Source organism: Rhodamnia argentea, chromosome 3, assembly GCF_020921035.1.
Source record: "Rhodamnia argentea isolate NSW1041297 chromosome 3, ASM2092103v1, whole genome shotgun sequence".
In the NCBI taxonomy this organism is placed as follows: domain Eukaryota; kingdom Viridiplantae; phylum Streptophyta; class Magnoliopsida; order Myrtales; family Myrtaceae; genus Rhodamnia; species Rhodamnia argentea.
In genome coordinates, this window is record NC_063152.1 from 19,912,449 (window position 1) to 19,925,559 (window position 13,111).

Consider the following 13,111-nt stretch of genomic DNA (forward strand, 5'->3'; position numbering starts at 1 on the left):
TTGTCTTGTGTCTGAATTCTTTTTCATGCGAAGTTGGTTTTACGTCCATCTACTTCTCCTCAAAGGCAGTGCATTATTCTTTCAATTGTGCATTCTTAATGTTTCTATGTCTTGCAAAAGCAATATTTGACTAGCAACACAACCTTAATCACCCAATATTTGCATAGGGTATGCAGCATCTTTCTGCTTAGGATAGATAAAGCGAAGAGTCCTATCTATTTCGTAACCTTAATGTTCTTATGTTATCAAAATGCAAAATATGACCAGCAAAAGAATCCTTCATGACCCAGTACTTGCACTCCTACTTCTGCTCAAGGACAGATGGAGCGTTTATCAATTTCACGTCCTTAAATTTCCAATGCTATCCCATTGCAATATTTGACCTGGGACAGAATCCTTCATCATCCAATATTTGCACATCGGATGCTGCACCTGTTTTTTGTCTAACCCTTTAAAGGACAGGAAGAGTTATTTATCCAGCTCTGCTACTTCCTTCCAAAACACAGCATCCTAGTCCTTTTTGATCACCTTCAATACTTCAGATTCTTTCACTGGTATCCTCCCGCTTTAATAAACAAATTGCGTTTAAGAAATGTGAAATTACCGATTTCTTTCTATGGAGGGCTCTTGCCAAGGCTGTTAAACTATTTTAAATGGGCAGAGGATTTATGGTGCATGATAAATGAACAGATGTAAGACTTTTAATGTAATGTCATAGTGGTGTCTCTTGAAAATGGATCCTTAAGGGCTTGTTTGCCTCAACCTTTTCTAAGCATCAATGAATTTTCCTCCATTTTTTTGAACATGAAAAGAAATATTTTCTGTTTTAAATATGATTTAACCTTTGATTCATCATTACTTATAGGTAAATATAAAAATATGTTTTTGTCTTGTTCTCTTTATGCTCATCCAAATTCAATGCAGCATTCATCATTTACCATTTGAATTTGGTGACGTATATAGATGAATTTAAGGAGGTGTTACTATTTGTGCTTTTGTTATTTGTTATTAAGAATGCAACTTTGCCATGCAGGAAGTCCCAAATTGCTTTCTTTACAAATTGTTGGCGATGCAGTTGAAGGAAATCTGTTAAGTGTTGATAAGAGATATTGGGGTGGCGAAGAAGGAGACTCCATATTTAGATGGTTCCGGGTACTTTTGATAAAAAAAAATGCTATTTTCTTGCCTAGTCAACATACTATCATCTCTTTTCTTTTATGCATGATCCCTTGTATGGGGCTTTTTATTCTTATTATGTAACAGATGTAAAATTAATGCAGACAAACTCAGATGGCACACAATATGAAATTAGAGGTGCATCTTCTGCATCATACATGCCCTCATTTGATGACATTGGTTGCTTTGTCTCTGTTTCCTGTGAGCCGGTCAGAGCTGACTGGGCTCGAGGGCCAATTGTGCTTTCTGAACAAATTGGCCCAGTTGCACCGGGTTAGTTGAGTTCTTACATTCTATATTTTTGAATAAGTCTAAGCCTTGTGAGATACTTTTTGCCAGATTGGTGTCTGGGTGATGATTTTCTAATATTTTATGATGGGATTATTCTTCCAATATACCAAGGATTTTATTGGAGTTGACATTAATCTTGCGTTAATGTTTTGATGCAGGTCCCCCAATTTGTCATTCTCTAGAGTTCGTTGGATCATTGATAGAAGGACAACGCCTAAGCGTTGCAGTTTCTTATAGTGGAGGGTATGGTGCATGTGAATCTGTCAGTAATTTCATAAGACTTCCGAACTCTAGTGGAAGATTTAATATAGGACTGAGTACAATGGCAGGACAGAATGCACTTAGTCACCCATATTTAGTGGGATATGCTTGGTGGTTGTTGTTATTTAACAGAATCATTATATTTTTCAGGGAGAGAGGTCACTGCATATTTGAATGGTTCAGGTTGAGAGGTAGTGGTGCTAAGGAGAAATTAAGCACTGAAGGTGAGTTATATTTTTGCAGTGTGCGCTATCCACGTTGCCCTTAGAAATTATGCAGTCAGTTATTCTTTTCCTTTTGACAGATTTCCTTGATTTGACACTGGCGGATGTGGGTGCTTGCATTGAACTTGTTTACACTCCTGTGCGGATTGATGGAATGAAAGGCAACCTGTGTAGCTTGCTGTCTGATATTGTTGGGCCGGGTGAGCATTACTGTTTTTTCATTGCTTCAGATGATTGAATAATAACTGCCCACTGAGGAACGCTTGTCAGAGACGTACACAATTGATCATGTCTCCCGTGTATTGCTTATTGGCATTTTGGTGCAACAGCGGATCCTGTTGGGATGGAGCTTTTAATTCCTGATTGCTGTGAGAATGAGGAAGTAGTCCCGAAAAAATCCTATTTTGGTGGCATGCAAGGTCTTGGGGAGTATATCTGGTTCCGGGTCAAGGACAAGTTGCATGAGCCTGAACTATTGGATATCATTAATATTCATGAAGGTGTTATCGAATGTGGTAGAGCCTTGTAAGTTCGAAGACTCAGCAATCTGTGATTAATGTTGTGCTTCCGGGATTTCATTTTGTAGAGTAGGTATTGATGATAGATCTACTCCTGTACAGAACCTACACTCCATCAATTGCAGATGTAGGTGAATATTTGGCCCTCTACTGGCTTCCTACTCGTGCAGACGGGAAATGTGGACATCCCTTAGTTGCAATTTCCAGCTCTCCTGTTTCCCCTGGTAGGATATCATCCAGTATTATTTTAGAAACATAGTCTTATATATGCTAAGAGATACAAAGTGACGGTCTCAACCCTTTGCAGCATTTCATTTTCCTTTTTTCTTATTTTCACCCATCCGATGTTCTTACGACAAATTTGAACTTAGAATTAAATTGCAAATTCTTTTCTTTTAGTTTGCATAAGCATATGATATGCTGTTTTGCAAGCATTATTGGAAATAGAAACAGTCCAGTGGTACTGTCACTTTTCTGAGCGACAATGTGCAATAAAGCTCTCCTCTTGTATCTACCCGCATATGACAATGTTCATTTTGTCAGTTTGATGGGACATCACTTCTGAACATCTTCTTGCAAATTGTTATGCCAGCTTTGCCCGTGGTGTCTAATGTTTGCATAAAGAAATTGTCTTCGAGTGTTTATTCTGGAGAAGGAGAATATTTTGGTGGACATGAGGGGTTTAGTCTCTACAATTGGTATAGAGAAAATGCTGAGGGAACTATCAATCTCATAAATGGCGCAAATTCTAAAACCTATGAAGTTTCAGATTCAGATTACAATTGCCGTCTATTATTCGGGTAAGTTTTTTGCTGACACCTATTTTGCTAACTTGCTTTTTCAATGTAAACTAAGTAATGCTTTTTACCTGAAACTTAAAAAATAAGCACTTGACCAAAATTTCTCAATGCTTGGTAGTGAGCCAGACAAAAGGGTTACCATAAAATTTGTGGAAGCTCGACTTATTAGATGAAAGTGTGGTTTAATATTTAATTATGATATCATCCACCTCACTTGTGGGCAGGATTTGAATTCAGAGCCTCATGCTTTTAATAAAATGCAATATTTTTCCGAACAATTTCCAATTTAAAAGCTTAGAATATTAAAAACGTGGTTTAATATTTAATGTGATGTACATTGCAAGTTCTATGCTTTATCGGATAGTCGGATGGTTTTAGTACTTTTGAATTGTAAGATTTTCAGCAAAATCTTCCCCTGTATAATTTTGTTTTGCGAGTGTCTTACAAAGATAAAGTATCCTGTGAATCTTGGGTAATCTTAGTTGTGCATGATAAACTGCGGAAAAAGCTGACCCTTACTTGATCTTTCGCACGTAATTCAGTCTATTGATGCTCTGCCTAAATGCATAAAAGCTGACCGTTACTTGATCTTTCACACATAATTCAGTCTAGATATGCTCTGCCTAAATGCATAAAAGAAAGATGCAGACACTGCTGTTCCTGAGTCTCAGAAACAGTGACATTTGCTTTTGTCTCTCATATGACCTTGAAGTTATTGGTCTTTCCCCATTGATACATTTTTATGCAGCTATATAAGTTTGAAAATGTTCATTTATTAATAATCAATCTTTTGCCTTGCCTCCAAGTATGACTGAAATGCCTACATAATGGAAGTTGTTAGGGAGATAGCTTTATTCATCCAGTTAAGTCAAATTGTTGTCTCATGACTCCTCCAAAAGTTGAGAAACATCTGTGTCACAGTTTAACCGACAGTCAACTCATTTTATTCTTCCTATGATTAAGGATTGTTGCTTGCCAAGGGTTAATTTTAACTAGAACTATCAATTGCTGTGGTTAAACTTGTGATTATCATAATTTATATTGGTTTATGTAAGGGACAATTTTCTTTTGTGATAAGCTAATCCAAGCAGTATATAATGCTATGCTTATGGATTTATTAATTCTTGTCTGTTTCTTGATCTTCAAATTGTGTCTGACAGATATATGCCAGTTCGTTCTGATTCTGTTGTTGGGGAACTCAGATTGTCTGAACCGACAGACATTGTCTTCCCTGGTGAGCCATTCCACTTGCATCTAGATTGGCCAATGAGAAGACCCTTAGTTTGTTTCTTTATTAAAAAAAAGAGAGAAGGACCACTAGTTATGAATTACAGAAGCATTTGCCCGTAAAGTGCTTCTTATTTTGAGTATTCTGTCTGTCAAAAGCAGTTTATCTCATTGTAATTCATAGTTCTATTGACTTGGTAATGGATGGGCACTCACTATTGGAGTGGAAGATATTCATCTGGATAGTGAAATCTGAGCAAAGGAGCATAGTTTTTATAAGAATCAGAGGGCTTGATGTAACTGAGTAGTTGATCATATAAAAGTATATTGCAATAACGTACTTAAGACTGTCTGGTAAAACCTGCAGAGTGGATTATAAGTTGTTTGTGGAAGGGTAAAAAGGGCAGAGAGTATAATTTCTCTGAATGTAGGATGACGTCAGGTAGTTGAATCGCTCATAAAACTGAATTTGTGTAAGCATGACATGAATATGTTCTGTTATACTACTTTGATGTCATAGACATCTGACTTTTGGAAGCGCTAAATCTTGATCATTATGCTGGGTTCATTGGTGTTGAAATTAGTTGAAACAATGAGAGCTGAATTGCAACTGCAACAACAACAATAACTAAGCCTTACCTGGAAACAATGATACTTTAACTAGTTTATTCAAATCTAAATTTGTTAATCATTTATGTCAGAGGATCTGAAAGTACAGATGCTTGCTCTAACTGGAAAGGCTATAGAACGCGATGTACTCACTGCTATCGAAGTGATTCCAGAAAATGAAACCCAACAACATTTATGGAGCACATACAAGAAGGATGTCAAATATCAATGGTATTTACTCTCTTCGATCTCCCAAATTTACTTATTTAGTGCTATTAATTAAGATTCTATGGTAGTTTAGGCAGTGGTGTCTTGTCCTGCTTATAGAAATGTCTCAATAATCGTTTACATCCCACAGTCGGAACTTTCATAAGAGAGAATGTAATTCCTACTGGAGAGGAATTCTTCTATACGAAGTAAATTCAGAGGAATTTGCATTCTCTAGTGTCATATGATTAATATAAAGAGCCGTACCAACGCAAACCTTTTAATCAAACAAAACAGGACTCTTATGAAAAGAAAGTTTTACTTTGAAGCTCTAATTGGTAAAGTGAATTCCAGTTTAAAATTATTCATCGCTTTGCATTATTCCAAGTGGTGAGGTCTCATGGATGCGAAGAATCCTCTCCAAGTTACTAATGTTTGTACAATTGAGCTAGGGTAATCGTATATTATTTACTCATTCAAGTTTTCTGCAGGTTCTGCTCATTGGCAGGAGATCGAGACTCATTTGAACCATTAACTTCACAGTTGTCCTGCTCCTACAAGGTTCGATTTGAGGATATTGGTCGATGCCTAAGATGTGAATGCATAGTAACTGATATATTTGGAAGATCAACTGAACCAGCATATGCTGAGACTGCTCCTGTTCTACCAGGTATCTCATGTTTCCACCAAAGTAACTGTATTGAGATTGTGGAGATTTTGAATGCATGTGCGTGTGTGTGATGTGTGGGAAGGAGGGCAACCACCTTGAGTATTTCTTTGGGGCCTTGGCCCCACATGGACTTGGTATTGCAATAGTATAACAGTTGGAAGTGCGGGATTTTTCCTACTTGTCCATTGCCGTTGTAGGCTCCATGGGCCAACATTGACGGTGGCATCAGTGCCCACATTGGCGCAGAGTGTGGCGATTATTTGATTATGAAGTATAGATCCACCCAAAAGGTTACCTCTTCAGTACTCCTTTTGTTGCTTGACCTATGTGGATCAAGGCAGGTCGTTAAAAATGAAACTAAATAAAGGCTTCTTGAGACAACTCAAGCCCAAGAAAAGACCAAGTGTCTCATTCGAGTATTATAATAAGGCCAATTAAATAATCATAGCTCTGCTTGAAAGATTGGGGAGCCATTTGGTTCCTCTTCAATTTGTAAAACCTAGAAGATAGTACGTTCATTATCCAGATTTAATTGTGCTTTGCCCTCAAATGATGTTGATGAGATCATTTATCTCATTTCTGGCTTTAGGTGACTGCTGGCGTATATGACAAGGATTGAGATAGGTTGGTATAAGATATGGTAAAGTCATCAGATAAATTAGGATAGGCAGGATTTGGCAGGCCACTGTAGTGCTTAAAAATAGAGAAAAGAAGAGAAAGGGAGTCACTAATCTTAAGCTGCTGGTGCCACCTCGTATCTTGTCGGTGACAACCACAACAAACTTTCGGTTGAGGACATTGTTGAAATATCTGCACTTTTTATTACTGCCATGAGAAATTAGTTTGAAGGGTCTGTTTGCTCATCTTTTTCTACATTCTGAACATCTCAATATGTGTAAATTTTGTAAGATGTTGGTTGCTTTGCATTTAATGAAAATCAGATTATGAAAGACACAAGATTTAAGCTAATACAAAGCACACGTTGCTACAGACAGACCTGAAATTGTTGACAGTAAATGGGTGGTGACAAACCAGATTCTTAGTCAAAACCTGTGGACTTTGGGCCAGGTAAAGTTGTCCATGCTTATATTACGAGTTGTGGGCTGGGAGAAGTGTTCTGGTGTTCTCATGAATTAATGTTAAGGCACTTCAATGGTTCTTAATAGTAAAACGATTCTGCACCTTGGAATTGGTGACATGATGTCGACCCTGTTTTGGTTTTCCATGGTCCTTGAGATTCTTTGTTAGGATTATAAAGCCGCTTTACTGATACTTTTCCCTGGTCAATTTGGAGAAATAATAAATAAAAAAAACTCATCAATTCGTACCTGTCTTGGCTTCTTTTAGAGTGCAGGATTCTTTCCTCTCTATACTTTCAAGTTACATCTTTTGATATCTTCAATGTGAAAATCCCTATTCTTTCTTTAACTCTTATGGTATTATCTGCCATCTATCTACAGGTTCTCCCAAAATAGATAAACTGGAAATTGAGGGCAGGGGCTTCCACACAAATTTGTATGCTGTTCGTGGAATATATAGTGGTGGGAAGGAAGGGAAAAGCAAGATTCAGTGGCTAAGGTCTATGGTTGGAAGTCCAGATCTTATCTCCATACAAGGCATGTCATCCCCATGAATAATTCTTTTGGTCTTTGTATTCACTTCTAAACTAATGATTAAGTCTGTCGAGCATTAAATGTTATATGTCCCCTTATAATTACTCATGAAGAGACCTGGTTTCCTTATCTGTTCTTGATATAAAGTTGCAAGTGTTAGCATTAGAGGAGGATGCACATTAGGAGAAAGATACACTATGTACTCTTGATTCCATAGAATGTAACCTGCATTGTATGATTTATGGAGGTAAGCCTTTAAGGCTCTGGAAACTGAAGGCCTATGCTTCATTGTAGGTTGGGAAGGTTCATAGATTTTGATCTGAACCAGGGTGTGGATAAGAAATTACTGGCATATTTAGAATAATTTGGACATTACAACTGAAAGTAATGTTACATTGAGAAAACTATCCATAATCACTTTTCTTTGAATGTACTGATAATAAAAGTGTCTTTTTTAGCTTTAGAGTTATTATTACCTTGAAAACGATTGGTGATTTGCATTGCCACTACTCCGAGAAATGAGCCTCATAAGCTCAAACTTTAACTGCCACATGTTCTTACTGGATTTTACAACTGCAAGCTTCTTTTGGCCCAAAAAAAAAAAAAAAACAATGCTAGCTTTTAAGGATTTTTTTTTCCCTCTTCAGAATGAAGATCCATGAAAATAATAGAAGTATTCATTTTCCAATTTCATGAACTTGAAAGTTTCATCACTCTCTGGCTGTGGACACCTTGAATTACATGAGTTTGCTCCTTATGTAGAAGAGAATTGCTATGTGTATGTTCAAGTGGATCAATTTTTTTTTTTTTATCTTTATCCCTGTATTGCGTCCACTTTTGTTGTATGTGATTTGGGAGGTCAACCTATGTTGCAGGAGAGACTGGAAGAATGTACGAAGCTAATGTTGACGACGTAGGTTACAGGTTAGTGGTAATTTACACTCCTGTAAGGGACGATGGAGTTGAGGGGCCACCGGTGTCTGCATCTACAGAGCCTATTGCAGTTGGTAAACAAATCAAAATCCCTAACTTATTCGTCTGCACCTCTTTTGTCCGCCTGAGATGAATATTACTGAAAATGACCTTTTTACCCTTCGAGTTTTATGAATCTTCTTGGGCTTTTCTTCCTTTTCAAAGTCTACAATTGTATGCATGTGTTTTCTGTGATGGTATTACCATGCTTTTTGTTCATTCGGTTATCCTAATTGCTAGACTATAGCTGACTGAGTTTGTAATTTGTGGCATATCAATGTAAAGGTTTGAACATGTGCACAGTTCAATAAATATTAAAATTGAGCTTGTGATTAAGAAAGTTAACTACTTAAACGAGATAAAACACAATAGGGACTCAAAAAAGCTATTAAAGTCATACTAGGGAGATATGAAGATAGACACCATTCCTCACTTTGCTGATGAAATTATTACTTAGGAAGCAAGAAAGATAATGGAGAATGGTGTATTAGACAACTATATGAAAACAAAGAACATGGATTTTATTTTATTTTTGCTTCAGGGCATGGAACAGGGCAAAGTGAGAGAAAAAGAAAATTTCCCAAGGAGGATCATGGCTAATGCATGGATGTTTTGAGTTATGGCAAGTGGCATCTAAGTTAATATATTTCCTTCATTGGTGTTAGTTAGTTGTATGTGGTTGGAGCATCCATCCTTTATTTAGTTTCCTTTCTTAAGTGATCTATTAAAAGTAACTTAATTCTCTTAATTATTTATGTCCTTTTAATAACAATCTGCATCACTATATAAAACCATTGGATTACCATTGGACGAAATTTAGATAAAATTACTGATTTTCCCCTCATAGAACCAAAGATGAATGAACATAGTTGTATTTGAGTATCATGTTCCTCACACTATGGGCGTAGCTAGTGGGGATATAAAGAAAAAACATGGCATAACAATGCATGCTTAATAAAGAATGACAATCCTTGTTAAGTAAATTAGAATCGGGTGGCCAAAAATAACACTTTGAGACAATAGTCATACCATATACTGAGTGACGTGACAAGATATAAATGAGCCTTTAAACAGGTGACTCATTTTTAACATTCATAGAATCTGCCAATCGCTCAGCACATTAGTTCATGAGACTGGGTATTGTGCCTGCAAGATGATGTTTGGGGGGCTTGGGCCTCCCTGGCCCCTCACATCCGCCATTGCCTCCTTTTGGCTGGTTGCCCTTTGGTTTCTGTCTTTAGTGATATCTTCAAAAGCTATCTATCTGGTTTACAACATAGATACTCAATTTTCCTTATCATTTGTATTGCAGAGCCTGATGTTCTTAAAGAAGTTAAGCAGAAGCTTGATCTTGGATCAGTGAAATTTGAGGTGATGCTTCTAGCTTTATGATGATTCATGACTTGTAAACTTACTTAGCTCAGTCCTGCTGGAGTAATTGCTCATAGGACCTTTTGTAAAAACATCATCCAAGTCCTAGATTAGGTACTGTTCATTTGGACTACAGGGCATCGATGATCAACAGTTCTTTCTTAGGACTTAGTTCACTGATGGAATTCAACTCAACATCATAAGTTCTACTAAAAAGAGGTTGAGCAGTAAGGGTCGGAGAAGGGCAATCACTTATTCTTAAAACCAGCAGTATATTTTTCGGACTAAGCCAACCAAGACTGGAATCACGCTCTGTAGGATTTGAACCTAAGAGTAGCTAATTATGATTTGTTAATGTTCTGCAACTTATTTGCCTCAATCTCGTAGTTCGTGAAAGTATATTACCATGTGTACGTGTAAGTCCAATGGTATGGCTAAAGGTGACAGATCATGATTTGTAACATGGATGTCACTGAGATTTTTCTTAGTAGCTTTTTAAGTAGCATATTAAGCATCAATTGGGCGCTTAAAAATACTATTTATATGAGGGTAACACCATACTTCTATTGTCTACCAAATGTTCTCTTATATTCATCTCTTTCCTCTTTTTTTCAGATTTAAGTGTGAGAAACTTTGGTTTTTGTTTTTAGTGCTTAATTTTACAACAGTATGCATCCTTTTTAAGTATGGCCATGTGAAATGAGTTTGGGGACAAGCTGATGCCTATCAAAAGTGAAACAACAAAGAACCCTGCCATTTCTCTTCCTGATTTCTCTTATAATTGAACTGTCATTTTGCACTTTATCTTGGTGATATAACACTAAGCTCTTTGCAAGCAGGTTCTCTGCAACAAGGACAGAAATCCGAAAAAGGTATCTTATTTACTTTTCTGTATGTCTCTCATGGGAAAGAGATTTTTCAAGCTAGACACTTATTTGAGTTGGTTACAGGTTCCTGGTGAGGGAAGTCTTGAGAGAAGAATACTGGAGATCAATAGAAAAAGAGTCAAAGTTGTCAAGCCAGGTTCAAAGACTTCATTTCCAACCGCAGAAATTCGTGGAAGCTATGCTCCTCCTTTCCATGTAAGTCTCAGTGTGTGAACGCTAGTATTAACACCATATGTTCGCATCAGAAAATGCCCATAAATCTCATCACATATGTCCTTCCAGCTACCAACTTGTGACCCTTCACTCACTGATGAATTGATAATTTCGGTTTGCAATTTGCTAGGAGTACTGTTTCAATGATTTCTGTTCACTATTGGTCTGAGATGATTATGATGGGATAATAATATGCCATTTTCTATTGTTTGGGAGGGTAAGAAACAAGTTATCTACAACCAGCTATCAAAAAAGTATTAGATGGTGTCCAGTGCTGTCCTCAACACAATTTCTTTAAGCAGCCGCACCAAACTGACCACTTTCTGAAATCTTCTTGTTTCTTTACTTAAAACAAGATAAAAGCCCTATGCGGACCCTATAGTCATCCAAACAGTAGAGACCAACAGAGTATAAGCAGAATAATATTACTGTCATATGATAGATAGATTCCATCTCTAGATTCTCTATTACTTAAGCTTAAGAAAAAGTTTCCAGTCCATAAAAAAATATTATAAAGCCTGCCACTTCCCTTTCCCTCTTCACATCCGCTTTCGATTTCACAATGCTTCTGCTTGTATAACAAAGGCATCTTCTGTGACAGGTGGAGCTTTTCCGCAGTGACCAACATCGTCTTAGGATCGTAGTCGATAGTGAGAACGAAGTAGATTTGATGGTGCAGTCCAGACACTTGCGTGACATAGTAGTCCTTGTCATCCGGGGTCTTGCGCAGCGTTTCAACAGTACATCTCTCCACTCCCTACTCAAAATAGAAACATGAGTATAATGGGCGACTGTATAGTGTTCATTGCTTTGGTGTGACATTTAGCCGGGCTTTGGAAATTGTCAGGTTACTTGCAAACTTTCGTCTTGCTCTTGAGTGAAAGTTCTTTTCTGATGTCCTACCGTTTTCTTGGCACTGCCTTTCGAGTCTAAATAGTGTTTGTTGTGTTGCACTGAGTACAGAGTGAGGGTCTCCCTGTTGTATATTTGGTGACAGTGATCATATTAAAAGTTATTTGCTGAAAGTCAGTGTGTATCTTTCAAACAAGATTCACAGTAATAGTTGCTGATTTCTATTTCTCTATCATTATGTAGACAACTACTTTCTTTTTTGCGGGAAAATAAAAATTTAAATTTGGGGGGGGGGGGGAGATTTTGAAAAAAGAAAGGAAAAAAAAAAAAAAAAAAAAAAAAAACCCAAAACAAAAGAAAGAAAATTTAGAATATTAAAAATAAAAAAAAAAAAAAAAAGGATCACCTTGTTTACTTGGGTCGGGTCAACTAGTTTCAAAACGAGACAGTGATTCGGTTCTCCTTTTTCTTGGATCACAAGTAAAATGATGGAAATTACTCAATAACAAGTCTTGTTAGTCAAGACATGATCATATGAGATGTCTAAGGTGAATCACGTGATTTATCACAAGTTCTTGGGTTCAATTTATAATTATAGTTCTGGACAAAAAAAAGTTATAGTTATTGAGAATAATGCAATCGCAAAAAGAAATAACTAGAATATATTATATTTTAAGAAACTTCTGATCATAGAAATGTATCTACTTTTTGTCAAGCAAGATCAGTGGACGTGTGAAGAAAAAACCCGTGAAGTAGGATGGTAAATATTTATATCTGATTGAAATCAAATCTAGCATATGAGAATTTTATGGAGTTGCGTGACGATTACCCGGAGTATTTTAATTTCCTATTTTGCCCATCAGATGACATATTGTTATTCTAGAGTTCAAAACCAAGATGGACGTTCCCAAAATATTAGGGAAAATGTTAACCGTTTTGAGTAGAGAGAAGAGGAGGATCGGAAGAAGAAGAAGAATGCAGAAAGGTCGGCTGAACATCAAATCCTAGATATTTTTGTTCAATATAAATAATAAAGTCAAACACTATACTTAGAATATTACAAATACGCCACTGCACATGATTCTCTTAACATGAAGACATTTGCACTTAACATGTACATAAATCACTATGTCGGCTCAAGTAGAGGGAAAAATTATCCAAAAAGTCCTAAACTTATTGTACAACGGCTAGTTCAATTCTAAACTTTTCAATTGGGCTAA

The 13,111-nt window shown here is 36.7% G+C and overlaps 1 protein-coding gene across 3 annotated transcripts in view; it reads left to right on the forward strand.

The window, feature by feature from the left end:
* LOC115728050 (187-kDa microtubule-associated protein AIR9) overlaps positions 1-12,123 on the forward strand; it is a 29,568-nt gene extending 17,445 nt beyond the window's left edge. For 2 of the 3 annotated variants that reach the window (XM_030658370.2, XM_030658372.2), the window contains 17 exons: positions 1,034-1,152; positions 1,281-1,449; positions 1,626-1,710; positions 1,879-1,952; positions 2,033-2,152; positions 2,282-2,477; positions 2,573-2,694; positions 3,063-3,270; positions 4,431-4,504; positions 5,199-5,337; positions 5,805-5,983; positions 7,444-7,599; positions 8,472-8,603; positions 9,881-9,939; positions 10,779-10,811; positions 10,890-11,021; positions 11,641-12,123. In XM_030658370.2, coding sequence (XP_030514230.2) covers positions 1,034-1,152; positions 1,281-1,449; positions 1,626-1,710; positions 1,879-1,952; positions 2,033-2,152; positions 2,282-2,477; positions 2,573-2,694; positions 3,063-3,270; positions 4,431-4,504; positions 5,199-5,337; positions 5,805-5,983; positions 7,444-7,599; positions 8,472-8,603; positions 9,881-9,939; positions 10,779-10,811; positions 10,890-11,021; positions 11,641-11,817 — 2,174 coding nt within the window. In that variant the 3' untranslated portion in view covers positions 11,818-12,123. The remainder of the gene's footprint in view (positions 1-1,033; positions 1,153-1,280; positions 1,450-1,625; positions 1,711-1,878; positions 1,953-2,032; positions 2,153-2,281; positions 2,478-2,572; positions 2,695-3,062; positions 3,271-4,430; positions 4,505-5,198; positions 5,338-5,804; positions 5,984-7,443; positions 7,600-8,471; positions 8,604-9,880; positions 9,940-10,778; positions 10,812-10,889; positions 11,022-11,640) is intronic. The other variant, XM_030658371.2, reaches the window with a different exon arrangement.
* Positions 12,124-13,111: the final 988 nt, after the last annotated feature.